At 30.4% G+C, this 25101-nt stretch overlaps 2 protein-coding genes across 2 annotated transcripts; one reads left to right on the forward strand and one right to left on the reverse strand.

The window, feature by feature from the left end:
• Window positions 1-1918: 1918 nt before the first annotated feature.
• LOC117172496 (ADP-ribosylation factor-like protein 16) lies at window positions 1919-2884 on the forward strand. Its single transcript, XM_033360493.1, has 2 exons — window positions 1919-2224; window positions 2447-2884. Exons 1-2 carry the CDS (start codon window positions 2018-2020, stop codon window positions 2774-2776), a joined length of 537 nt encoding a protein of 178 aa, XP_033216384.1. The 5' UTR covers window positions 1919-2017; the 3' UTR covers window positions 2777-2884.
• Window positions 2885-2957: 73 nt separating this feature from the next.
• LOC117172494 (DNA damage-binding protein 1) lies at window positions 2958-24898 on the reverse strand. Its single transcript, XM_033360492.1, has 7 exons — window positions 24728-24898; window positions 20990-21138; window positions 18825-20837; window positions 16441-16748; window positions 11666-12067; window positions 9624-10020; window positions 2958-3396 (listed from the first exon to the last, which is right to left on the reverse strand). Exons 1-7 carry the CDS (start codon window positions 24795-24797, stop codon window positions 3313-3315), a joined length of 3423 nt encoding a protein of 1140 aa, XP_033216383.1. The 5' UTR covers window positions 24798-24898; the 3' UTR covers window positions 2958-3312.
• Between the last annotated feature and the right edge of the window lie 203 nt (window positions 24899-25101).

The following is a 25101-nucleotide window of genomic DNA, read 5'->3' on the forward strand; positions in this document are numbered from 1 at the left end:
TTTTTTTTTGTTAAAATTTCAATTTTCGGTTGAAATATATCAACTATTAAATTTTTTGTTGATAATTAAACTAGTTAGTCGAAAGTTGCAGACTTGCGCAAAAGTCATCAGTTGTGAAAATAGACGCAGTGGGCACAAAATTTGGCGACGTCTTTACGGCATCCTATGTCCATGTCGTTTCGGTGTCTTTGCGATATCGTAAAGATATCTCAGATCATACGACTTATTTACGATATCGTAAAGACACCTTAACGACATGGACATAGAATGTCGTAACGATGTCGTGAAGACGTCGCCAAACTTTGTGTCCACTGGGGAACCGTCAGTAGAAAAATCTCCAAATGGCGGTAATTTGAATGCTCGGTTTTATTTTAATAGAAGATTTAAAAAGAAGAAGATTTAAGAAGATTTAATGCAGCTGAAAATAAGTATGGAAGATTTCAAAATATGTATATATTCATACAACTGGCAATACCTAATTAAAAAGTCTTTTAATTTTAAAAATGCCTCGAGTCTCTTCATTTTTAAAACTGGTACATTGCAAACCTTTGTGACTAAATTATTCTAGGTACTTTGGGTATGGGCACTTCTTAGTAACCTTCAAATTTTATGTTCCGCTTATTTTCAATAAGGAAGTTCTTTAATTATCATATTGTTATTTTATTTAGAAAAAACATATATATTTTAAATAATCTAAATTAAGTAAAATCCACTTTCAGTGGTTTATTTTAACTTTTACAAAAGTTAACAAGTGTTTTTCCTCATATAGTATGAAATTCATATTTTTACAATTAAAAACTATTACCTCTTCAGTCTGATAATTGATATCTCTCCTTTCTTTGAAGCAGGCCACGTCGCCAACGACTAGCACTGGCTAGCATTCTGCCCGATGGTGCTGAGTGATCGCGGAGCTATCTTTGGCGGCAAGGCATGCTTTCTTGTAAAATGGATATTTGCACCATTTTCAATGAATCGATCTGAAAATTTCCAGAAATCTTCCTTTAATAATAAAGAACAAATGTCTCGCTGGAAGTGGTTTCAACTCTAGTTTCCTCGATACTTTTTGTCGACGAATCTGAAAAAACGGGGTTAGCGATCGGTTCTAGGTGATCGGATTTCTCTTCTTATCATGTGAAATTAAACGTAAATGTACGATTGTTTTGAAAAGGATCGACTGTAACATTCTCTTTCTATCTTATATGTCAGAAATAGAGAGGTGACTGTCGACAAGCGAGAAGTCAGGAGTTCATGGTTACCAAATACAGCCCCTCTCTGGACGAGTTTCTCGATACGGACCACAGTTTCATTGGTTAAAAATTTAACTATTCTGTTGGAAATGTAACTTTTTGAGTAGAAAATTAATCTTCTAAGCTGAAAATGTACCTTTTTGGTTGAAATTGGTATTTCGCAGCAACCCTGTTTTTTAAAAAACGCGCCTCATGTTAAATTATGTTGGAAATGGGTGAAATTAAGAGTTGAGGGGGTGGGATTATGTCCTGATTTTGCGATCAAGCCATCTGGTCAAATAAATCTAAAAAAAAGGTATCAATTAAATTTTATTTCTAATCTATTGTTTATTCGATATGGTAAATAATCGTTCTTATTGACAATGTAAGTTTCAGGAACAATGAATCAAAAAATAAAATAAATAATAATAGATACATTTTATATAAATTCCCTTAAAATAAAAATGTTCACTTAATCCCAACAAACAAAGAATCGACAAGTATAACAACAATTAAAATATATCCATTTTTTCACTCATCTAAATTTTCGAAAAAATAAGAAAAATTTTGGTTGATTATAAAATGCTTTTTGGAAAAATATCATAATAATAGTAACGATATATTATTGGACTTTCTCACAAACTGTCGCCATGGAGATTTCCTTGTTTGCTGCGAAATACAGTCGAATAAAGTGGTACAGTTTCTACCCTTCATTATTTATCCGTATTCAAGAGTGTTTATTTTTTCTAGAAAAAAAAGTTATTTTCTAAAGGCAGAGATTTTTTCTAAAAATGTGTCTTTGTTTGGGTCCAGTAAAATCTGGCAAAACTCTTTTAATGAAACGTCTGCAAGGAGATGCGATTGATGACGCAACTCAAACAATTTCTACCAACGGACTGAATTTTTTTCTGGTGAAAAACGAACAAGGGCAATCAGGAATTATTGTCAGAGAAATTGGTGGAAACATGGCTCCTTTATGGAAACATTATTTGGAAGGGGTGCGCAAGTTACTTTATGTTTAAAATAATATCTATAAATATCATAAGATATTAAATTTTTTGATGCTAACGAAAAGAAATCACTGGCTGATGTATGATTGTTACCAATCTTTCTATTTTAATATAAACAAAAAATAGTGTCTCAGTATGTTGTTTTTTTTTTAATTTGGGAAAACTTGTGATTTTAAGTTAGAAAAAAATTTAAAATAATTTCTTTTTTAGGTACAAAAAGTTATTTATGTAATGGATGCAAGTAATCTCTGCCAAATAAGCGCAGTAGGAATTTTACTATATTCCTTACTAGTTAATCCAAAACTAGCCAATGCTTCCTTCGTCCTCGTTTTATCAAAAATGGATCTCTCCTATCGTCAAATGAGAAACGAAGCCCTTCTGGTTCTCCATTTTGCTCGCTTAAAAAGAGAAACCCGACAAAATATTACCATAATAGAAACGAGTAGCGTCACTGGTCAAGGAATCGAAGACCTACGAAAATGGATTTTACAACAAAAAAACAAATTATCAATGAAAATAAATTCAAAACAAAAAATCTAATACAGGTTTTTCCTTCAATCACTGACCGTTATAGAGCCTTACACTATCACTAAAATTATTGTTATTGGTTTATAAAAAAAATTATATTACAAAAACTGTGAGAAACATACTGCGAAGACAGTCAATTCAATTGTTTTAAAATACTTCTTTTAGAATAATAAAGCCAGATCAAGAAAAGATATATCAATACAAAACTCTATATTTAATTCAGAAAAAAACCCTTACTTAGTACTAAAAAAACTTCCGTTCTTTTAAAATGGTATAATTTACATCCTGTACATTTTTTTTAGAAGATATTAAGACACCGTTATGGCAGTGTCTTGCACAAAACGCAATCTATCGTTTGTGACGAATTCAGAGGATCGTTAAATTACCGAAGAACAGCAAAGCACTTCAGAATCTCTGCGTTGCTACTCGTAGAAAAAGTAACACGTTTATACAAATCAGTTCTAAAGTACGAGAAACATAGAACGCTGAAGTGCATTCTGGGTCGCTGAAAAAGTCTTAATTCACAAAACACTTCCCAGTTTTTACGTTCAATGTATCCTAGTTAGATCCTCGACAATTTTCACCAAGTCATCTACAGTCGCTTCTTTTTTCATTCCACTGCCATCGTCAATCTGTAAATTTAAATAATTCATGGAATAAAGCATTTTTATTTTACCACTTACCCTATCTAAAAAAGTGGTGTAACGAAATGTCTTGAAAATCTCGCGACCATTGCTGTTGAAAACTTGATTGGTTTGCATTGCTTGAAGATTTATTATAACTTAAATTAAAAAGTTACAAAATTAAATCTAGATATTAAAAACGTTAGACAAGTTATATGTTAGCGTTTTACATTGCAAATTAGTATTTTTATTCTAAAAATTATATTTTAAGGAATACAAATTTTTCAACAATTATTTACATTTTGTTAGCCTTTTTACTAGAAAATGACATCTTTGGACAAAAATATATTTTAAATATTCATAATATTAAAAATTTTTAGGTCACGTTTAGCGCTTTACACAAAAAACTAGTATTTTCAACTTTTGAACAGTGCGGTTTGCAAATAACAAAAAAAATATATGAAAAAATAAGAGTAACTATTACTAATTATTTTAAAAAAGAAAAGGTCAAGAAAATAAGTAGTTTAATGTAAATAAAATTTAATTTTGAGATACATTTTGAAAGCAATTCGAACTTCACATTTCTATGATTTATTTTCCTGATATAGGTTTGATTTTAAAATTTATTCTAGTTAAAAAAATAGTTTATTGTTAAAATTATTGATGTATATAATGAAATAATTAATAATATTTAAGACCTCAATGACAAAAATATTTAAAACATACATGATCAGAAGAATTAATAAAAAAGATATAACTTATATCCAATAAAAATACAATAATAATTAAATTATGTAAGACTACAACTTAAGTTGCAAAATAAAGACTCTTTGTACCTTTAAAATCTTAACATTTTCAAGTTTTGAAGGACATATTTTTAAAAAGTAATGGTAATTGTAATTAAAATGTTTAAGGGAATAATTTGGTAAACAGTCATAGACAAGACTGAAAAATGAGAAAATAGATTTAACATTATTTAATATAATGTATATATTTATTTAAATTGAACCGAACTTCATATATACTATTTATACAGTTAAATAATTTATTTGTTGCTTAATCTTGAAAAATTTTTTCTCGCTGCATTCAACCCCTAATAATTTCATTACAAAATTTTAATTTAAAGGAGATTTTGAATTAAATAGTTAATTATATTATAGAAAACCTCATTTCTAAAATGAACAGACTCTAAACTATTAAACTCTATAAACAAACGTACCGCACTCATGACACATAGTTGAGGAAATTCACTTTTTCCGTTCAGCTTGACGCTTCGAACTTTTGTGTCCTCTATTTGTTTATTAATAATTTTTCACTCAAAGTATGGAAAAACTGAGATTTTGTATATAACAATTTTTTGCGCTTTAATAACTGATTAAAAAAACTTTATATTGTCTTGAATGAATGTTTAGGGATTCATAAAATAAACATAATTTGTTTATTATTTCATTTATTTGTTATAAACATATTTGATAAACAAACTGACAAATAGTCGTATGATCGATAAATTTTTTTGCTAAAAGTGCTCAACATTAATGTAGGAATGGCATTTAATAACAACAATAATTTAAAAGTTTATAATAACTATTGTTATAAACAATTCTTGTGGCAAAATATTAGAATTTGAGATTTTTCAAATTATAATTTCCTTCAATCGCCAGAACGACTTCAGGTATTCCTTAAACTAATAAATATTTAATAATATTTGATAAAATATAACAATTTTAATTTTTGTGAACAAAGTAGATAAACAAATTCAAAATTTTGGTCCTTTCGCATAGGCATCTTTTTTTGCATTGGAAATGTTTTAAGCTGTTGGACGAATGACTGCTAGTCGCAAAATTATTTGAGAAATGAACAATAACTATTGTCATAAACAATTCTTGTGACAAAATATCCAAATGTAAGGTTTTATCAAAAATTGTATTTTCTTTAATCGCTACAATGGCTACCGATATATCTAAAAAAATGTATCTTTGATCACATTTAGTAGAATATAACAACTTACATGTTTATAAACAATTTCCAAATGTTGGCGGTTTCACTTGAAAAAAGTCGGGTTTTCAATCTCTTTTTGACAATAACCCACCGACTTGCCGATCAAAGAAAATTTTAATTTGATAAAACCTTAAGTTTAAATATTTTGTCACAAGAAATGTTAATAGCAGTGGTCATTGTTAACTTTTTCTAACATTTTTGTGACTAGCAGTTATTAGCTTAAAATATTTCCAGTGCAAAAAAAATTTCTATGCGAAAGGGCCAAAATTTTAAATTTGTTTATCTAATTTGTTTACAAAAATTTGAATTGTTATATTTTATTCAATATTATTAAATAATTATTATTTTAAGGAATACCTGAAGTCGCTCTGGCCCACGAAGGAAACTATAATTTGAAAAATCTCACATTATAATATTTTGCCACCAAAATTGTTTATCACAGTACCCTATGAGTCCCTAAACATTCATTTAAGACAATATAAAGTTTTCCTGATCAGTTATTAAAGCGTAAAAAATTCTTATGTACAAAATTTTAGTTTTTCATACTTTGAGTGGAAAAATTATTAATAAAAAATAGAGGAGACAAAAGTTCGGAGAGTCAAGATCTATAGAATTGAATGATCTTTAATTTGAAACAAAATATCCAAAAAACACAAGAAAATTGAAGGCTCTGGACAGTTTTGAATGAAACAAGTTTATTTCCTCCAACTGTGCGTTATGAGGACAGTACGTTTGTTTATAGAGCTTAATAGCTTATAGTCTGTTTATTTTAAAAATGAGGTTTGCAATAATATAATTAAATATTTAATTGAAAATCTCCTTTAAATTAAAATTTTGTGATAAAATTATTAGGAGTTGAATGCAGTGAAAAAAATCCATTTTCTCATTTATCAGTCTTGTAATTGACTTTTTACCAAATTATTCCCCCAAAAATTTTCATTACAATTACCATTATTTAAAAAAAATATTTCCTTCAAAATTTGAAAATGTTAAGATTTTAAAGGTACAAAGATTCTTTAGTTTGCAACTTAAGTTGTAGTCTTAAATATTTTAATTATTATTTTATTTACATTGGATATACGTGATATATTTTTTAATAATTCTTCTGATCATGTATATGTTTTAAATACTTTTGTCATTGAGGTCTTAAATATTATTAATTTTTTCATTAGCTACATTAATAATTTTAACAATACATAATTTGTTTAACTAGAACAAATAATAAAATCAATAATATCAGCAACATAAATAATAGAAATATGAAGTTAGAACTGCTTTCAAAATGTATCTCAAAATTAAATTTTATTCATATTAAACTAAATATTTTCATGACTTTTTCTTTTTTGTAATTAGTAATAGTTACTCTTATTTTTTTTTTGTTATTTCGCAAACAGCATCAAGTTTTTAATTATTTTTGCTTTTTCTTAAGGGCATGTGATACTTCAGTTTCCCCGGCTTTTTTCCACAAAAATGAAAATTTTTAAAAACTGAATTCGGAGATGCTATAAAATATCATAACGGACGTCCCAAGACTCTTTTTTGATCGATAATAACAAAAAAATTTATTGTGCTAAATACAAATTTTATGCATATGCATTATTTTGAGGTTACGTCGTTTTTCATCTCTGCCTTTCCGATAATCTGGAAAATATTTATGAAAAAAATTTTTTTTTATTGCCTGCAAACAAGGTTAGTTTCGGGAGATTAGTTACTATGTTTATTTGTAAGTCCAAATTTTTCTGCCAAAAATATTGTGTAGTTTGGAAGTAACGCTCGGATGAATTGTAACACACATAACCTCGAAAAATACACGCACGTTGTTAGCAATATCAAAAAATTTTTGATAAAAAAAAGTGTGTGGGGACGTCCGTTAGCATGTTCGCTATCATTTCCCAGATTTTGAAGGAAAAATATTTCTTATTATAGGAAAAAAGCCGGAGAATCTAACACTGAAAAATCGATACTATTTCCTAAGCGCTAAGAAAATTAAAACTGTTTTGAATTAACCCACAAAAAAAGTGTGTGGGGACGTCCGTTAGCATGTTCGCTATCATTTCCCAAATTTTTAAGACAAAATATTTATTATTCTAGGAAAAAAGCCGGGGGAACCTGAAACTGGTAAAATCGACAATTTTCTAAGCATCACATGCCCTTAATGCAATTCAATGAAAAAGTCAGACCTACTTTTTGTGATTTATAACCTTTAACAGTTTTTTGTTTTATTAGTGTTTTTCGTCGGACACTGCTATTTTCGAACAAAAATGCAACGTTTTTATAGTCTAATATATACTGTATAAGCATATTATATATTAATTCTGAAGTTAAGATAGCTATTTCCATCAATTATCAAAATTGGTCCTTGTCTGTCTTTTTGGTTTGAAAACTTATCCCTTTTGGTAGAAGTTTCACCTTTTTTAGTTAAAAAAGCAATTTTTTAGTTAAGAATTAATCTATTTTGGTCGAGAATTCAACTATTTATTTTAAAATTCGTCTTCTCGAGTTAATATTTTTGGTAGAAAATTCAACAGTTTCTTGAAATAATCTCTTTATAGATTGAAAATTAAACCATTTTGAAAAAATTTATATTTTCTGATTAAAAATAAATATAAATTTGATTGAATTTCAACTTTTTTGTTGAAAATTCATTTGTTTCGTAGAAAAATGGTCTTTTTGATCTAAAATTAAAATATTTATTGTTTTAAAATTCTAAAACGTAACTGAAAGTAGATTCACGATTTTAGTTGAAAATTTGTATATTTTGTTAAAATTTGAACTATTGTATTGAAAATTAATTTTAAACGAAAAATGTTACTATATCATTTTTATCTTAAAAATTATTTTGTTCAGTTAAAAATTAAACTGCATTGTTAATCATTCATTTTTCAAATTGAATATTCATCACTTTAGTTCAAAATTTAACTATTTTTCTTTTTTTTTTTTGGTAGTCAATTAATTTTATTTTATTGAAAATTTAATCATGTCATTTTTAGTTAAAAATTGATATTTTTTATGTGAACATTTAATTATGTGGGTCAAAATTTATCTATTTTTGTTAAAAATTCGTCTCTTTTGGTAGAAAGTTAATATTCCTGGTGGGAAAGTCATCTTTCTGATTAGAAATTCAACTATTTGATTGAAATTTAAACTACCTGGTTGAAAGTTGGAATACTTTGTTCATTTTATTTTTGAGATTCACCACCTTGATTGGAATATTTACTATTTTCTTTATTTTTTAGTTGAAATTTAATCTTTTTAACTGAAAATTTAACTATTCCATTTTTTGCTCAAAAAAATTTTTTTTAAGTTAAAAGTTGAACTATATGGTTAAAAATTATTTTTAAATGGAAGATTCGTCATTTTAGTACATAATTCAACTCTACATTTTTATGACTGAAAATTTAACCATACTATTTTTGGTTGAAAATGATTCTTTTTTAATTGGAAATGTAACTTTTTTCTTAAAAGTTCATATAGTTTGTTGGAAATTCTTCTTTTTGGTAGAAAATTAATGTCCTTGGTCGGAAATTCATCTTTCTGGTTAAAAATGCAATCATATGATTAATACTTCATCTTTCTTGGTTGAAAGTTGACCTACTTTGTTATTTCTGTTCACTGGAGATTGCCCTCTTTGGTTGGAAATTTAACTATTTCGTTAATAAACCAGCGTTTTACGTTAAAATTTAATTTTTGTAACAGAAAATGTAACTACTGCAGTTCTGGTTCAAAATTTATCTTTATTAGTTACATTAACGGAAATAAACTTAAATATCAAATATTAGTTGAAAATTCATATATTTTGTTGAAAATTCTTTCTTGGTAGACAATAAATATTGTTGGTAGAAATTTAACATTTTTTGGATAAAAATGCAACTGTTGGATTAAAAATTAACCTATTTTTGTTGAGGATTCAACGATTCTGTTTAAATTTCAACTTTTTTAGTTGAATTACACTGTTTTTTATGTCAAACTCAAAGTTTTTTTTGGTTAAAGTATCAAGTATTACATTGTTGTAGTTGAGACTTCATATTTTCCGGTTGAAAATTCACCTACTTGGTTGACAGTTACGAACGTGTTGGTTTTATAGTTTTAATGAAAATGCGTGGCTGGAATAATATTTCCGATGAAATTTGAACTGAAAATTAATCGGTTGAAGAGCAGATTTCGAGGGCCCTTATATAAAACGGAAAGGGTAGAAGAAGAGAAAAAAAATGAGCTTTAAAATATAAAAAGAATATTACCATTAGTCCCAGGGAGACTTCGGCCATTTTATCATGATTGAGATCAAGGAAGCTTTCAATCAAATCCCCGTCTATGAATCCCTCGCACTGTTCGATCTTCAAATCCGTATTGAAGCTTCTCCAGAAACTGTGTTCGATTTTGCCAACACTCTTTATTACCGACGTCAATCTATCCTCCATGTTCCGAAGGAATTCGTAAAAGCCAGCGGGAATTTGCGTAACAAGTCCAATCGCACCACTAATCGTTCCAAAAAGAACGCAACCCTGCGTTGGTGTACTTGATTCTCCCAAATGCTGCATAACAAGCGAACCGTGTCTAAATACGTTCACCATATCTCCTAGATGAAATTGACCAACTTCCTGCATTTGCTGTCGTTCTTCTTCTGAAGTTGCCGCACTGCAATAAAAAAAGAAACAAGGTCTCGAACTCATTTCAGAGATAAAAAATAGTGTCTATAGTGTCATCAATTTTGAAAAATAGTTGTCAAATAGTGGCATAAATTTTTCTAAATAATAAACTCATAATACAAATAACCCAGGTCTCAGATCAAATAGAATACTTTCTTAATCACATAAGTTGCGCGAAATTTCGAAAAATTTATTTCTTTACAGAGCAAAAAATGCAGATAAGGAGAACCAATTGGTAATAATTTTGTTTAATTAAAAATATCAGATCAAACCAGGATTGTTATGAAATGCAAATTTCCAAGTACCCTGACTTTCCCTCGTCAATTTTTAACTTTCTCTGATCGTTATACATTTTTCTTTTATGTATCAAAATAGACCAATTAAAAAAAAAAACATGAATTTTCAACTAAAAAAGATAAAATGTTAATCGACAATTGAATAGTTCAATTTTCAGTTTAAAAAAATTAAGTTCAACCAAAGAGATCATTTTTTAACTAAAATGATAGAATATTTAATTGAAATAATTACGTTTTCAGTTAAAAAAAAAAAAAAACAATTTTCAACCAATAATTTTTTTTCAGTATTTAAATGTTCAGGAAAAAACAACAATTTTTAGCCAAAGAATAAAAAAGAACTTTCAACAAAATAACTCATTTTTTCAAAAAAAGAGTGAACAAAAAATACTGTAGTTCATATTTCACCAAAAAAAGATTTCAATTTTTAAATATAAACAGTTTAATTCAACCAAAAAAGGCAACTTTTCAACATGAGGTGAATTTTTAACTAAGAAAGATTTTTTAGTCAGGAGAAAAATAAAATTGCTAAAAAACGGTTGAACTTTCAAGCACAAAGATGGCTTTTCAACCAAGAATATTAACAGCCAGCCAAAATGAAAGAATTCTCAACTAAAAATAGGATGGTTAAATTTAGATGAAAAAATTAATTTTAAACCAAAAGAAAAACTAATTTTCAACAAAATGATTAACTACTGTAATATAAAGCTACTTTTACAAATTAAGAATAATTGCTATTCAATTTTATATTGCAACTTGTAAAAAATTTCAGACGTTTCCAGGTTTTTCCAGGTATATGCGAATTTTCTGAACATACCAGCTTATAAACCGTGATATTGCTATATCCAACAATAACGGCTACATTATTTATAAAAAGGTTTCAATAGCCGGTATTGCACGACTCTCTCCTACTATATTTTGGTTTGTTTGCAAATTTAACTTCTTGCAAAGTCAAAATTTTAATAATAGAATTATAGAATTTAAAATTATTCGATTTCGGTCATTTTCATCTTTAAAATATTCAACCAATAAGTAGTATAAATTAAAATAGTGCAATTTTGAAATATTTTTCTTCAGAAAGTCGAAAATGTCTTACAATACGAAGCTTAGAAAATTAAGAATAGATGAGTATAAAGTAGATATTTCGGTACTATTCTTAAAGAGAAAGTAAAGAAATAGTATATTAGTAATAGTAGCATTAGTGGAATTTTCCAAAATAGTGGCAAAATAATTGCATCGCTCAAAAAAAGTGTCAAATAGTGTCGATAGTGGAGTGAGTCCCAGCACTGCGTTATTTAAGAGAGAATAAAATTCTTGGTATAATCTGAGATTCTCAAATACCTATCTTTTTGGCAGACGAAGAGATTGAAACAGTTTTCAGCGCCGAGGAAAGTATCATCGTCGAGAATCTCGATTGCGGTCATCCAATTTGGATTGTAGTCTCTGGCGATTTCCTCAAAGCTGCCCTCCATTGTTTTGTATTGAAGGAGAGTGAGGGATCTCATAAGATCACCAACGAGAACAAAGTCACCTTTTGTTTTCAAAAAGAGGGCGATTATATTGTTGAAGTGACTGCATTCAAGTCTTAATTCTTTCTCGGCTGTCCACTCGAATAATCTTACAGTACTGTTTATGCTCGCCAGGAGCTTCCCATTAAATTCTACTAGGGAATAACAAGCGCCCTTAATTTCCTTTTCCGCAACCTGGTTCAACTTTCCGTCGCTCCATTGATAGAGCAGAATCCTGTTGGCAAGAATAAATCAAATGAATATAACTTCTGAAGGTTGTCTCTCATAAAATATATGGGACAACCATTTTTTTCGATTTTACGGGGAATTAAATGCACTTAAATTTTTATCTACCAAATTTAAATTAACATGTTCAGCAGTGGAACAATATTCAAGAAACTGATAAAAACTCCGATTTTTCAAACTTTCAAAAATTTGTATGGGTCTCAGATGCACAAAATCATTTTTTATGCTTAGAGACTTTTTCGATGCCAAACTATAAATTTTAAGCCGAAAAAACACCGCTTTACAATTAATTTTACGAAAATACATGTAAGAACATGCAAATTAAAAAACAAATTAAGATCACACGTGAACCAATCTCTCCTCCAGCGATTTTTTTTCTTTTAAGTCTCGAAATAATCGCATTGCATCACGGAAATGATTTTAGAAGAAAAACGAAAGGTGCAAGGACTTTTAAATAGAATTCAATCCAAGCCCACACCTTTTCTTAGTAGCGTTTATAAATTTTGATGACAATTAATGATTTGTCTCATTTTAGTTTCATAACATTATTTTCCATCCACGTGGATGATTTTATTTTCCTTTATTCGTTCGATTTACGAAGTTTTTTTTATAAATTCGATTTTAACCTCTGATACCGGCACCAAAATAGTTAGTACCAAATAGTTTACCAAATAGTCTATTTTTATTTCGATATCGTTTCATAAATGATATAAAAGTCTCATCCGATATCAGGGCTTTAAATTTAACGTTCTCACTTTTTGTAAATTGAAATCCTTGCAAATTTAAAAAAAAATATTGTTTCCATTATTTGATTTAAACTTTCATCTCAAACTATTAGTATTTATTATTTGAACGCTTAGAACTTCAGAAAATATAATTTTTAACACTTGAAACTTAACATTAATCAACTATTAGGTATTTTTACTTCAACGATCAACTAACTTCACTTTGTTAAAACTGAGGGAAAAACAATGGATCAAATGCATGGAACAAAACTTTATTTCTGTAATATCTTTGTAATTAATAATAATTATTATCATTTTATTATTATTTCATTAAATAGCAATTAAAATATAAAAACTATTTTTCAAATACACTTATATAGAAAAAATTAGTTTTTACGAAGATATTAGCAAAATAGGGCAAAAATGAACTGAATTCCATGCATTTGGTCCCTTGTTTCCCCCCTCAGCAATCTAAGACGTGAGGTTAGCGGTTGATTGAAGTGAAAATACCTAATTGTGGCTTTAAATTTGAGACAGTTTTGAAATATTAATTTATTAATTTTTTTAATCATGGCTTTGTTTTCGACTTAAAAATGTGTACCTATGTACCTATTAAGGCTTACAAATTGAAATAATAAAACTGTGAATACGGATTTCCGTAATGAAAAATTGTTCAATTTCAAACGATACTGTTCTCAATCAAAATACTATTATTTTTTGATGATTTGAATTTAAATTTTAAAAGTACCAATTTGATTGATGTTGAAACTGTGTAACGAACTAGAGGGAAGAACGGAAAATGTAAAAGAAGTTGATTATTCGCAATTTTTATTTTTGAAAAAGTCGAAGAAATCCCATATTCCGAGCCAATTCTCAATTTCCAAGAATGTCCGAATTTTGAGGCCGCATGTTTGAATATTTTTGTCTGGTTTTTTGCATACCTAATCTAAATAACCATATCTCAAATCAAGCAGAAAAATTTTTTAGATAAAACGTTTATATTTTGTGTAATAATCAAAAACGTAGAGAACAATAGAGAAAAATAGCAGTGACACTCACTGAGAGCTATACATGCATGTCCACAGCGAGCCTGCTCATCCTCGTCAAACTCAATTCAGAAAACTCCCCGCAGAGTGATGAATAACACGGAACGAATGAATGCTGGGCATTGTTATGAAATATCGGCCAATTAGAAAAACTGACATTATGAAATCATTGATTAATTCAATTTTAATTAACAGAATTAATTTATATAATTACAATAAATTGAAAAAAAGATTCATGAAAATCGATTAATATTTGCAGTCAAAACGTGGTAGTTTGTAAAAAAAACGAGTATTCTGTTTTGAATTTGTAGGCCGCACGGTAGAATATTTTTTACTCATTTTTTGCATACGTCATCGAAGTTTTCATATCTTGAAGCACGCAGAGCCGATTTTTTAATAAAATCATTACATTATAGATTATTATCTAGATTATAATGCATATACAGCCGAAAATGCATATACAGCTAACACTGCGTGTTACTACTACTGTTCTGCCCTTTTTGATTATTAAACAAAATATAAACATTTTATCGAAAAAATGACTCTGCTTGCTTCAAGATATGGTTATTTAGATGAGGTATGCAAAAAATAAGACAAAAATATTGAACCGTGCGAGCTCAAAATTCAGACACGATTGTCATTCTGATTTCCGTAATAACGAAAAAATAAAACTTTCATTATTATGAGATAACGGTCTGTTACAAAACCTGTCATTATGAAACCGTGGGCTCATTTAATTTTCAGGTGCAAAATAAATTTATTTATATAATTGCCTCTCGTGGTGGGGGATGTTCCCTTACGTAAACCAAAAACTTTCACGATCCTGCCACAACGCGACATGGCGCACTGGTAGAGTAATAAAAAAGTTGAAAATGTAAACACGTATTCTAGCCTTAAAGTCGAAGTGACATTGACACAACAAGAATATTGATGCAGTCCAATGCAGACGTGCAACATGTAGAAAAATACCGTTTGCGTGTTTCGTGCCGAAGTGAAAATAAAACAGTAACAAATTTAAAGGAAGAGGATCTACATTCAAAGTGCCCAGTGATCCTATACTCCGAAGAGAATGGGAATCTTGTGTGCCCTGCGTTATTGTTTTCCGATCTACAGCACGTGTATATTAAATGCATGTAAATGTATGTGAAATATTATTAGTGAGTGCATCATATATGACCAAGAAGATCGAATTATCTATCGTGCTCCTTTGAAACATCTGCGTTTAGGAAATTGTGCCAAACGGACAATATTCAAGAATCAGAATGCTTGCGAAAAATCAAGGGAATGTTTGTGGCAACCGCTCCTATCCATGGAAAATAGAATTGTTACTTTGCTCATCATTAAGTTTTTGTTCCTATCGAGATTTTTTACTTTCGTCGAATTTCTGGCATTTCAATTCAAACATAAGTATAAATATTAACATATCTCGTTTCATTATTGAAATTGTTTTATATTTTTGAAAGTCAACTTAATTAAATTTATTTCTAATCTTATCGTGTTTATGCTTTACTATACGTTTATTACGTTGACTAAGTTTACAAATCCATCCATATGATTTAAATTATTAAATACATGTTGAAAACATTGATTTTAACACATTCAAATTTCAAATTAAGCCGCCACTACTCTACTCTTACACCCCCTATTAGCAATTTTTTGAATTGACCGAAAGCTTCAATAAGGGAACATCCCCTTCCACGAGTCTCCGGGCCTATGTATACGACCGTGACGCACACGAATTTCGGAAGCTCTTCTTCAATAATGCTACGCTGGCAATAATGCCTCGTTCAGAAAGAAAGTGAAAATTCGTATAACCTTCGCGTGGCATTATTGAGAAAGATGAATTAGTTTTTAATTAGGAAAGTCGGTTATAAGCACTATGTAGAGCGGCATTATTGAGAAGGTGGACTGTATTACAATCTTTGCAAAATCTTTAAAATCTTAAAATATGGTGAACACTCAAAATTCGAGTGGACAATCCCTTCAAAAAAACTTTTTTTATGTTTTTTATCAAAATCTCTATAGATTATTATTTTCTTGTTATGCTGGTTCATTTACGTCCCGCATAGCACTGCAGCTAACACCTATTGCACTATGCCTTTTATTTTAAAACTCCGGTGAAACAGAAGTCTTGATACGGGTCACCCTCGCTGCAAAAGTCTCATTAAGATTCTTCAGCATGAGTACATATACCGTCAGGCAACTCAACTTCGCGGGGTTTCGACCTGTGAATATATTACTTTTACTAAGATGAGCTTTGAAAAAAAAACCATCTCCCGAGTTTAGCCGGGTTTTCGTTTGAAGACAGACATTTGACCCTATTCATCGAATGCACACAATCATTATCGGCATTAAACCTCCCGCTCAATACTAGTTGAAACGCCACAAATACACAACATGGTCATACGTCGCAAATGGTCACTCATCAATAAATAAAATAAAAATAAATAGAAATAATATGAAATTAAAATAAACTAAAACAAAATAAACTGCATAGCCAGCGGGCACAGCACCACTGCCACAATTATTTTTTGTAATATTTATTTAAAAGAAATTTAAAAAAAGAAAATTGCACTTAAGAGTCCCTTTACCTGCCCATTTTGGGTTCTGTTTCATCAGGATTAACGAACGCCGTTCCGACTACGAAGTACGAGGTGAGATCTTCGCCCAATTTTGTGGAGATTAAAGACATCGCGTATTCAGAAGGCATCAGAGTATGTGAGTGAAGAACTTCAAAGGTGTGTTGATCAATAACGAGAAGGTTGTGAACTTCGATTTCTTGGCCAATCTCGCTGGCCGTGTATCCCGGTTTGTTGTGAGGAGCTACGTGACTGCTGCTTGATGTTGACGTTGCTTGGGTGGAGGCTGAAGGCCTCACTACACTTACACCAGAGCTTTCCTAATTAGAAAAGAAAGGAAAACACAAAGTTTTTTATTTCGTAGGATTTAAAAAATCTGACGAACACTGAATTGTTTCAAAAGATATAGAGAAATACTAGGAGTTTGCAAAAGTTTCGAAAATAATGGAAATATTAAGATTTAAACAACTGTATATTTTTGAAGATATCAAACAAAAATTTAGAGGATTTTTAAGAACTTTTAACAGTTTCAAGAGAATAGTAACATTTTTTTAAGATTCATGGGAAACATTTCAAATTATTTTGAAAAATGAATTTTAAGAAAAAAGTGAAAAATCTTTTTTAAAATTTCCTAAATTTTCTATAAAGAATGTAGAAGATTTAAAAATAATATTTTGAAATTTTGTAAGATTACAAAATTTTCGAAAAAAAATCCAAGTAAGTTAAAGAATTATTTAGGAGTTTTTAAGAGATACAAAAATAATTTTTATCTTAAAAGTTATTCAACAAATTTAAAACAAAATACAGTTCTTGGAAGATTTCGAAGAATCAATAAAAATTTTTTTAAATAATTCTGAATGATTTTTTTATTATGAAAAATTAACGTTTTAAATTTTTTAAAAAGATTTCCAAACATTTCAAGAAATGTATAAAAATGTCGAAGATTTGACGGCAATGCTTTCAATTTTCCATGATTAAAAAAATTTGCAGAAAAACTTTACATTATTTTTAAAGACATTTAAAAAATGTAGAAGTTTTTAAAAGATTCGAAAACAACTATATTGAGAAGATTTCAAAAAATTTAGAACAAACTGTAGATCTTTAAAAATTTCGAAAACAAATTTGAAATTTTTCAAGATAATAAAAGAAGGTTCCTGTAAAATTTAAAGTAATTTTTTGTTTTTAAAAATTAATATAGAGAGAATGTTTTAAAACGTTTTAAAAAACTTCAAAAAATTTCCGATTTCGTGTCAATTTAAAATATATTTCGGAATTTACAAAATGTTAAAGATATTAAAAGTATTTTAAAACTTTAAAAGATTTCCGAAATTTTAACAAATAATTTTAAATTTCTCCAATCTTGTAAAATAAACAACTTATACTTTTCCACAGATCTAAAATCTTTGACATCTTTTTAAATTTACTCCAGAATCTTAGGAGAATAAAATTTATGTAGCCTTAAAAACAAATAAACTTACAAAAGAAAGTCATTCGCATTTTTATTTTTTATTAAATATTATTTTCTCCCTCAAAGTATAATTTAGTTAATTCCGTTTTCTTTCTTGACTGAAAAAGCTTTCCTGATTGGTAATTCAACTCTTTTGATCGAAAATCGTCTTTTTGGTTTGAAAATTCATCTCTTTTGGTAGAAATTACATTTTCCTGTTAGAAAAATACAACTGTTTAGATGGAAATTAATGTGCTTTGGTTGAGGATTCAAGTATTTTGTGAAAGAATTCAACTTTTTTTGTTTTAAAACAAAAAACTTTTTCAGTTGAAATATCAAGGCTTTATACTTTTTGTCGAGAATTCATCTCTTTTGGTTGAAAATTAACTTTTTTGTTGAAACTGAAAACCAACTGAAAACCAAAGTTAAAAAATAAGTAGTTCTTTCAAATGTTTATTTCGAAATAAAAATTATTTTCCCCTTTAAATGGAAAAAATATACGTGCATGGCGCGCAATTGATGATGCCAGAAAACACAAAAACATAAATGTCAGTATTCCTTGTTCTCTAATTGTATAAACAAATTTCAGCAATTGAAATCAATTGATCTTAACAGTGGGTTTTGAAATTTCAAATTTCAATCAGCTCTTTTAGAATTTTATCTTTAATATATCTCCTAAAGTGCACAACTGTAGCTATTCGTAAAATAGTATAGATATTCAGGTGAATTCATTAGTTTATTTAAATGTAATTAAGTTAAACGAGAAATTTGCAAAAAAATACGATTGATTGATAATTCAAAACTACCATAAATAAAATAAAATTGGAAGCAATTGAACGGAAACATCGAATTAGCTTTTACCAAGATGTCGCATTGAAAGCTTACAATCCGAATTGTATTGAATCGAATTGAATGGAATCATATTTTTTAAAGGGATCCTTAAACTCACCTGTAAATCGACTCGCATCGTAACGACGCCGAAAGTCTGAGTGCTCTCCTGATAAGCAATTCGCCTCGGCGACTCTCCCAGTGGAACAGTGCGGATATGTAGCTTCTGAATCTCATCAATAGTTCCAATAGTAACCGTACTATCCGTAGCAAGCGCCAAACTATCCGGATACGACTCAGCATTCAGTGAGCACATGTGATTCACCTCCTTCAAATTGACGTTACTAAATACCAGTTTATGATTAGAAGAATAGATAACTGTTGGCCGATCCGAGCAGGCGAAGACATTCGTCGTCGAAAGGCTCTTGAAGGTCCTTAAAACAGTTGGTTGAGTTCCCAGTGTCACTTTCTTCCTATCAGCGAGCATTCCACTAGATTTATGAAGCGAGAAGTAGTACATGCTTCCGTCACCAAGGGCGCAGAGAAGATAAGTGGTGCCCTCGAAACAGGTCATCAGGATAGATCTGGGAATAATCTCACCGCCTAGCAGTTCCTTATTGATTTCCTCTAAACTCGGGAGGGTCAAAATCCTCACAGAAATGTCTGTCCACAATCCAACAGCAGCTATTTGCGCCTCCGCGTTGCCATCTAATGGCGAAAGATCTAAACACGCGACTTCATGTTGCAAAGTAGCAAAACCCTTGGAGACAATCTGCCCCGAGTGAATCTCCAGATAGAAAAGATCATTACCCGTCGCACAGAGAACCTGAGTTCCGTTACAGGCAACAACGCTTATCGTTCTCTTGTTGTTCGGTTCCCACTCAGAAATAACAGACTTTGTTTCATTAGAGATAAGCCTCGCAGAAGTTGGTGTAATCTGAATGATCACATCATTTGTGATATTCCCGGTGTGGAAAGTCTGCTCGTCAGACACGAAACCAGGGATATCCGTCTCCTCCACTTCTTCCCCGTTCAACATCAAAACCCTTGTTTGCCCAACGAAGGAGAGAACTAACGTGTTATCAAAATTTCCACCGTTGACTTTCAAAGCCCACATACCCTTGATTCCCGGCAGATCGATGCTTGCGTGTTCCTGAATCCCAATCCCATTCCTGATGATCCTCAAAGAGCCTTCCTTGAAAGCCCCAGAACATGTTACCATTTGCCCTTGTCCCTGTCTTTCGAGATCGACAACTGCCATGTCGACAATGGGCGCTAAATTCGTAAAAGTCTCCATTGGTACACAATAAGACCCATTTTCATCAGCTTTCGTGATGAGTTTAATCAACTGTGAATCCCCGAGTCGACTGCCGATGAAGATAACTCCGTTATCCAAATAAGTTATGCACTCCGGGATGCTAACTTCTCCCAAAAGTTCGACTTTTAAATCCTTGACGGCCATTGTTCCATCGGACTTTGTTTCCTGTTCCAAGAAAAGCATGAACAAATGACCCGCCATGTCCCCCAGGAGGTAACGCAATCCCTGCTGGTCGATTTTTGCGTAACAGGTGATGGTACTCTGCTTGATGATTGGAGGAACTACAGCCACGTACGTGGAGCCATCGTGATAAAGAATACTCTCTTGGCCAATGATGATTGCTCCGCAGATTGGAGAAGGAACTGGGATGACCATCATTGCCTCACGTTCCACGTTGTCCTGCCGCCACGGTATCTTGACGAACTCCTTGTCTCGTAGGGAGATTTCGTGGGTCTTAACGTGCCGGCCGTTAATATCTTGGTGGATGAGGATCAGCGTTGGGTTTGCACACCCATGCAAGAAGTTGATGTCCTGCACTTGCTGCTCATCCATTCGGATGGAGGAGGCTTTAAGCTCCGGATTGTCCTTATCCAACGGAATGATCTTGAAGAGGCCATCGTAGAGCCGCAAACCAATCACACGCGCTTTTGGATCGATTACGGCTTTTATGCCAGTTTCGGAAGCTTTGCCAATTCTGTCAGCTACGTTTCCATGTGCTTTTGTTATTATTTCGATGTCCTCACCTTCGCCGATACACTCGAGGATCATTGCGTTGTAGCGCGTCGTGAGGAGGAAAAGCAGATCTTTTTTCTCGTGCTGGAATTAATTTTGATGTTTGTTTTGTTAGGGTTTTCCTTTTGGGACTGCTGAACAGTCCTTAGTTTTAAAAGATTCGTAATGTTTAAAGACAATTTTGGCGAATATGTAAAAAACAGAAGACAATCAATGAAATGGGAGATTATACGAACCGGTGGTCTGAAAAATTTAATGACGGCGATTTTCCCGTAAATTCCGACTTCTTTCAGTGGCCTCAATCCTTCAGGTGTGACGAGATAAATCTCGAGACGCATATTCTTCGCTAGGATCAAGTTCAAGTCCGTGGAGGATGTGAAATTACCTGAGAGCAGACAATAATTCAAGTGCTTAACGGCTTAATAAAAATAATTCAATTAGCTGGGTTCTTTTATTCAAATCGGTGATTCTTACAACTTTTTTTCAAATAAAAAAGTTAGATTTTTAAATTCTCATTAATGAGAGTATAATGAAATTGCTTGAATGATGGAACTATTTTTCTGATAGATTAAGAAATTCTAACCAATATTTTTACAAGATATCAAATATATTTCGAAATGATCCCAATTAAATTTGTTTATCAGTCTGACATTCAAAAAGTTGGATCATTTTCAAAATGATGAATTTTTATTTTTTAAGATCCGTAAGTTTTAATCGTGATTTTTAGTCGATTTCAACAAGATTTACAAATGATCGTCATGACATTGTTCGATTGAACATACATAAATTTACGAAGAAATTGATTGCTTATATTGGGATATTTTTAAAACGCAATGAAACTATTCCAGATTAGCCACCCACCCGGGACAACCGGGGAAAAGCCAGGACGAACTTGCATCGGGAGAAAACCGCGATAAAGACGGGACATAAAAATTATACGAGGGCAATGTCTGCATTTCAAAATTCGCACGTTTTATAGCTTGTCAATCTAAGTCACTATATCTTGTACTATTGTACATCTCGTCCTATCCTTTGTATATCCATGTCAATATTTTCCTATCTCTCTGTCAATCGAAATTCCCGTCAATCATTTTTAATCTCTTCTTCTCTATCTCAGCGTATCCTGCACTTATCAACGTCTATTTTTTTTCAAGCCCTTCTTTCCTATTTCACCCTAGCCCTCTATCTATCCATATCAATCTCTTTCTATCTCTGTTCATCGAAAATCCCGTAAATCTTTTTTAATCTCCACGTATCTATCTCAGTCTATATTACATATATCTACGACTATCTTTTTCGATCTCTTTGTCAATATAAATTTAAGTCTATCTTTTTCAATTCTCTCGTATCTATCTCATCCTATCCTTTATCTATACACGTCAACTTAAAGGTTTTGCCGCCAGATAGCAGCCAGTAAACCGTTTTGCCAAGATATATAATTGGCAAAACGGTCGAATTAATTTGCTAATTAAAGTATCTAACTTTTCGATGGATTCCCAACTTTTGAAGGATAGAAAATAATAATCGTACTCAATCGCGATAAGGATCCTCGGTAATAGATACATATACTAAACTAAAGAATGGCAAAAGATAAGAATCCTCGGTCACGAAAGGTAGAGAAAGAGATAGAAAATTGTTGAGATTGAAGATAGCAAATATAACTTTATTGGATGCAAAGAGACCCATTGAGGGAGAGGCAATAGTTCCCTCTTTTTCCATCCCCTCATGTCTATCATTTTTAATCTTTGGAGAAGAGAGAATTGAAAAAATATGGGCATAAATGTATATCGACAAAGAAATAGAAGAAGGTAGTATTTTATAGATGTAGTATAGAATGAGGTAGAGAAGAGGATATTGTAAAAGAGGGAAATTCAGATTAACAAAGACAGGAAAAGATTGACATGAATAGATAAAGGATAGGACGAAACAGATAGGATAGGATTGAAAAAGATAAACGTGAATTTGGATTGACAAAGTAATAAAATGGGATACATTTGCTCTTCGCCTTCTATCATAAAGATTCAAAATTATTCAAAAAGATGAGAACTCTTATCTTTTTACTTCATGCAGGATTATTAAAAAAAAATCATAGAAAACATTATGCTAGAATTAGTTAAAAAACAAAAAAAGAATTTTAATATAAAATCATAAAGCTTCGAAGGAAATTTTTTTTTTAATTGTGGGTTGTATCTGCTTTTTTCACCTAAAGATAGAATTTTTAAACAAAAATCATAATCAAGGTTCCCAATCTTCGACAATTTCAGGTTATGTCAGCATCGGAAATGGGTAATTTTAATTAAAAAAAAAAAATAGATTTGAAAGATTACCAGTTTTTTTAACATTTCAGTTTTTCGGATTTTTAATAATTTTCGGTCACGATAGTGTTTTACACAAAAAAATTGGTGTTTTAAAACAAAAATCTTTACAATGCGAAAAAGATTTTGCCCTTTGTCATGAGTTCCAGGCTATGCTAACGTTTTTGACATGAAATTAGTTATTTTAAACAAAAAAGTTTAGAAGACGAAAATGATTTGAAATTCTGAAGAATTTTCTGTTATTATAGGTTAGTGTTTTTTGTCGAAAATTAAAATTTGTATTAAAAAATCTTTAGAATTTAAAGAAAATTCATAATGTTTTAACAGTTAACAATTTTGAGTTGTGTTAGAGTTTTTTCTGGACCGGAAGTTGATACTTTTAAACAAAAATTAGATTTTAAAGGTTCATCATTATTTAACAATCTTCGATTACGTTAGCGTTTTACTCAAAAAATGGTTCTTTTAAACAAAAATGATTAGATTTCGAAAAAGGTTTTAAATTCTGAACAATTTCCTGTTACTAAACGTTTGTGTTTTTCGCCGAAAATTGACATTTTTATAAAAAAAAAAAATCATTAGAACTTATGGAAGATGTATCAATGTTTTAACAAAGTTATCTAAGGTTGGCATTTTACATTCGAAATTGTTATTGTCAAACAAAAATAATTATAATTTTAATAAGATTTAGATTATTTTGTGCTATCGTTTTACAAAAGAAATTTGTATTTTTAATAAAAAAAAATTATATTTAATTGAATATTCACAAATCTTTCAACAATATTATGCTATATTAGCCTCATATCGGAAATCTGCTTTATGTTATACTCTCATTTTTTAACGAAAATCGGTAGATCCGGTGGATTACAAAGAAGATTTACAATTTTTGAACAATTTTAGGGAATGATAACATTTTGCACTGGAGTCAGTTACTTTGAAAAAAGTAGGTTTAAAAGAATATTTGAACTATAATAGTAAATGCTAACTTTTTTCACTGGAATACAATTATTTCAAACAAAGATAATTTGATTTCAAAAGTTAAACATACAATTTTGAACAACTTTAGGTTATGTTATTGTTTTTCATCTAAAAATAGTATTTTTCAACAAAAATGCAACGTTTTGATTGTCTATAATGTATCAAATGTACAAAAATATTATACATATACTACTTCTGAATATAAAACACTAATTTTCATTAATAATAAAAATTATTGTTCTTGTTTCTCTTTTCTTGCATTTTTGACCATGAAATACAAAAATGTTGTATTAATTTTATATTTTAATTTCAGAATTACAAGTGGAAAAAAGCAACAATCGCGCGCGTACAGATTGAAAAATAAAGAAAATACATTGCGTAAATTCGCAATCAAATTTGTCTGGAAATGACGCATATTTTGAGAGTTTCCAAAGCTTTCAGATATTCGATGAACGAAGGAAAAAGCCGGTAAGGTAACAATCCCAAAATAAAAAATTTTGGATGAAAAAGAGAATTGGAATTCTAAAAAAAGGTTCTTAATAACGAGTATATCGCTGACAAAGAAAATTAGTGTCCTTGGGACCATTTGTTTACGATCTAAACATAACCCTATCGGAAAAATCGGAATTCGAGAAATTTAGAAAAATGAGAAATGCGGGAATAAAGATAGTTTTTTTACTGTACCTGTCACACAAGCGGTAACAGCGGTGGGTTTGTGAGCAGTTACGACGTAATGATGTGCCATCGCTTTCATTTTATTATCCTTTGTACGGAAAAAGCCAAATTCACGGCCACTGTTTTTAACGTTAAGCAACTATTTGAGATTTTGAGGTTAGGTAGCTCGAACTCGATGATGAATATGAAAGCCGAAGGCCGTTAGGCCGTCCGTACCGAATCTATCCGAATCTGAAACATTTTCTTACCATGGCAAACCTTAGCGCGAATTTTCGAACTTGACATTTATACAACTTCAAAAATAAAACGTACAAAACAGTTTTTGGTGATTACATTATTTTAAAAGTTATTTATTCTTTAAATTTGTCCTAATATCAAAAACG

The sequence above is a fragment of the Belonocnema kinseyi genome, chromosome 5 (genome assembly GCF_010883055.1).
Source record: "Belonocnema kinseyi isolate 2016_QV_RU_SX_M_011 chromosome 5, B_treatae_v1, whole genome shotgun sequence".
Taxonomy (NCBI): domain Eukaryota; kingdom Metazoa; phylum Arthropoda; class Insecta; order Hymenoptera; family Cynipidae; genus Belonocnema; species Belonocnema kinseyi.

Bases quoted from the DNA above. Each gene is read 5' to 3' on its own strand.
- LOC117172496 (XM_033360493.1), top strand. From the start codon at position 2,018: ATGTGTCTTTGTTTGGGTCCAGTAAAATCTGGCAAAACTCTTTTAATG. The intron at 2,225-2,446 runs GTGCGCAAGTTA...TTTCTTTTTTAG, and splicing joins GGAAACATTATTTGGAAGGG to GTACAAAAAGTTATTTATGT.
- LOC117172494 (XM_033360492.1), bottom strand. From the start codon at position 24,797: ATGAAAGCGATGGCACATCATTACGTCGTAACTGCTCACAAACCCACC. The intron at 16,749-18,824 runs GTGAGTTTAAGG...TTTTCTAATTAG, and splicing joins CGATGCGAGTCGATTTACAG to GAAAGCTCTGGTGTAAGTGT. The intron at 3,397-9,623 runs GTAATATTCTTT...TTAAATTTACAG, and splicing joins AAGTCTCCCTGGGACTAATG to ATTGACGATGGCAGTGGAAT.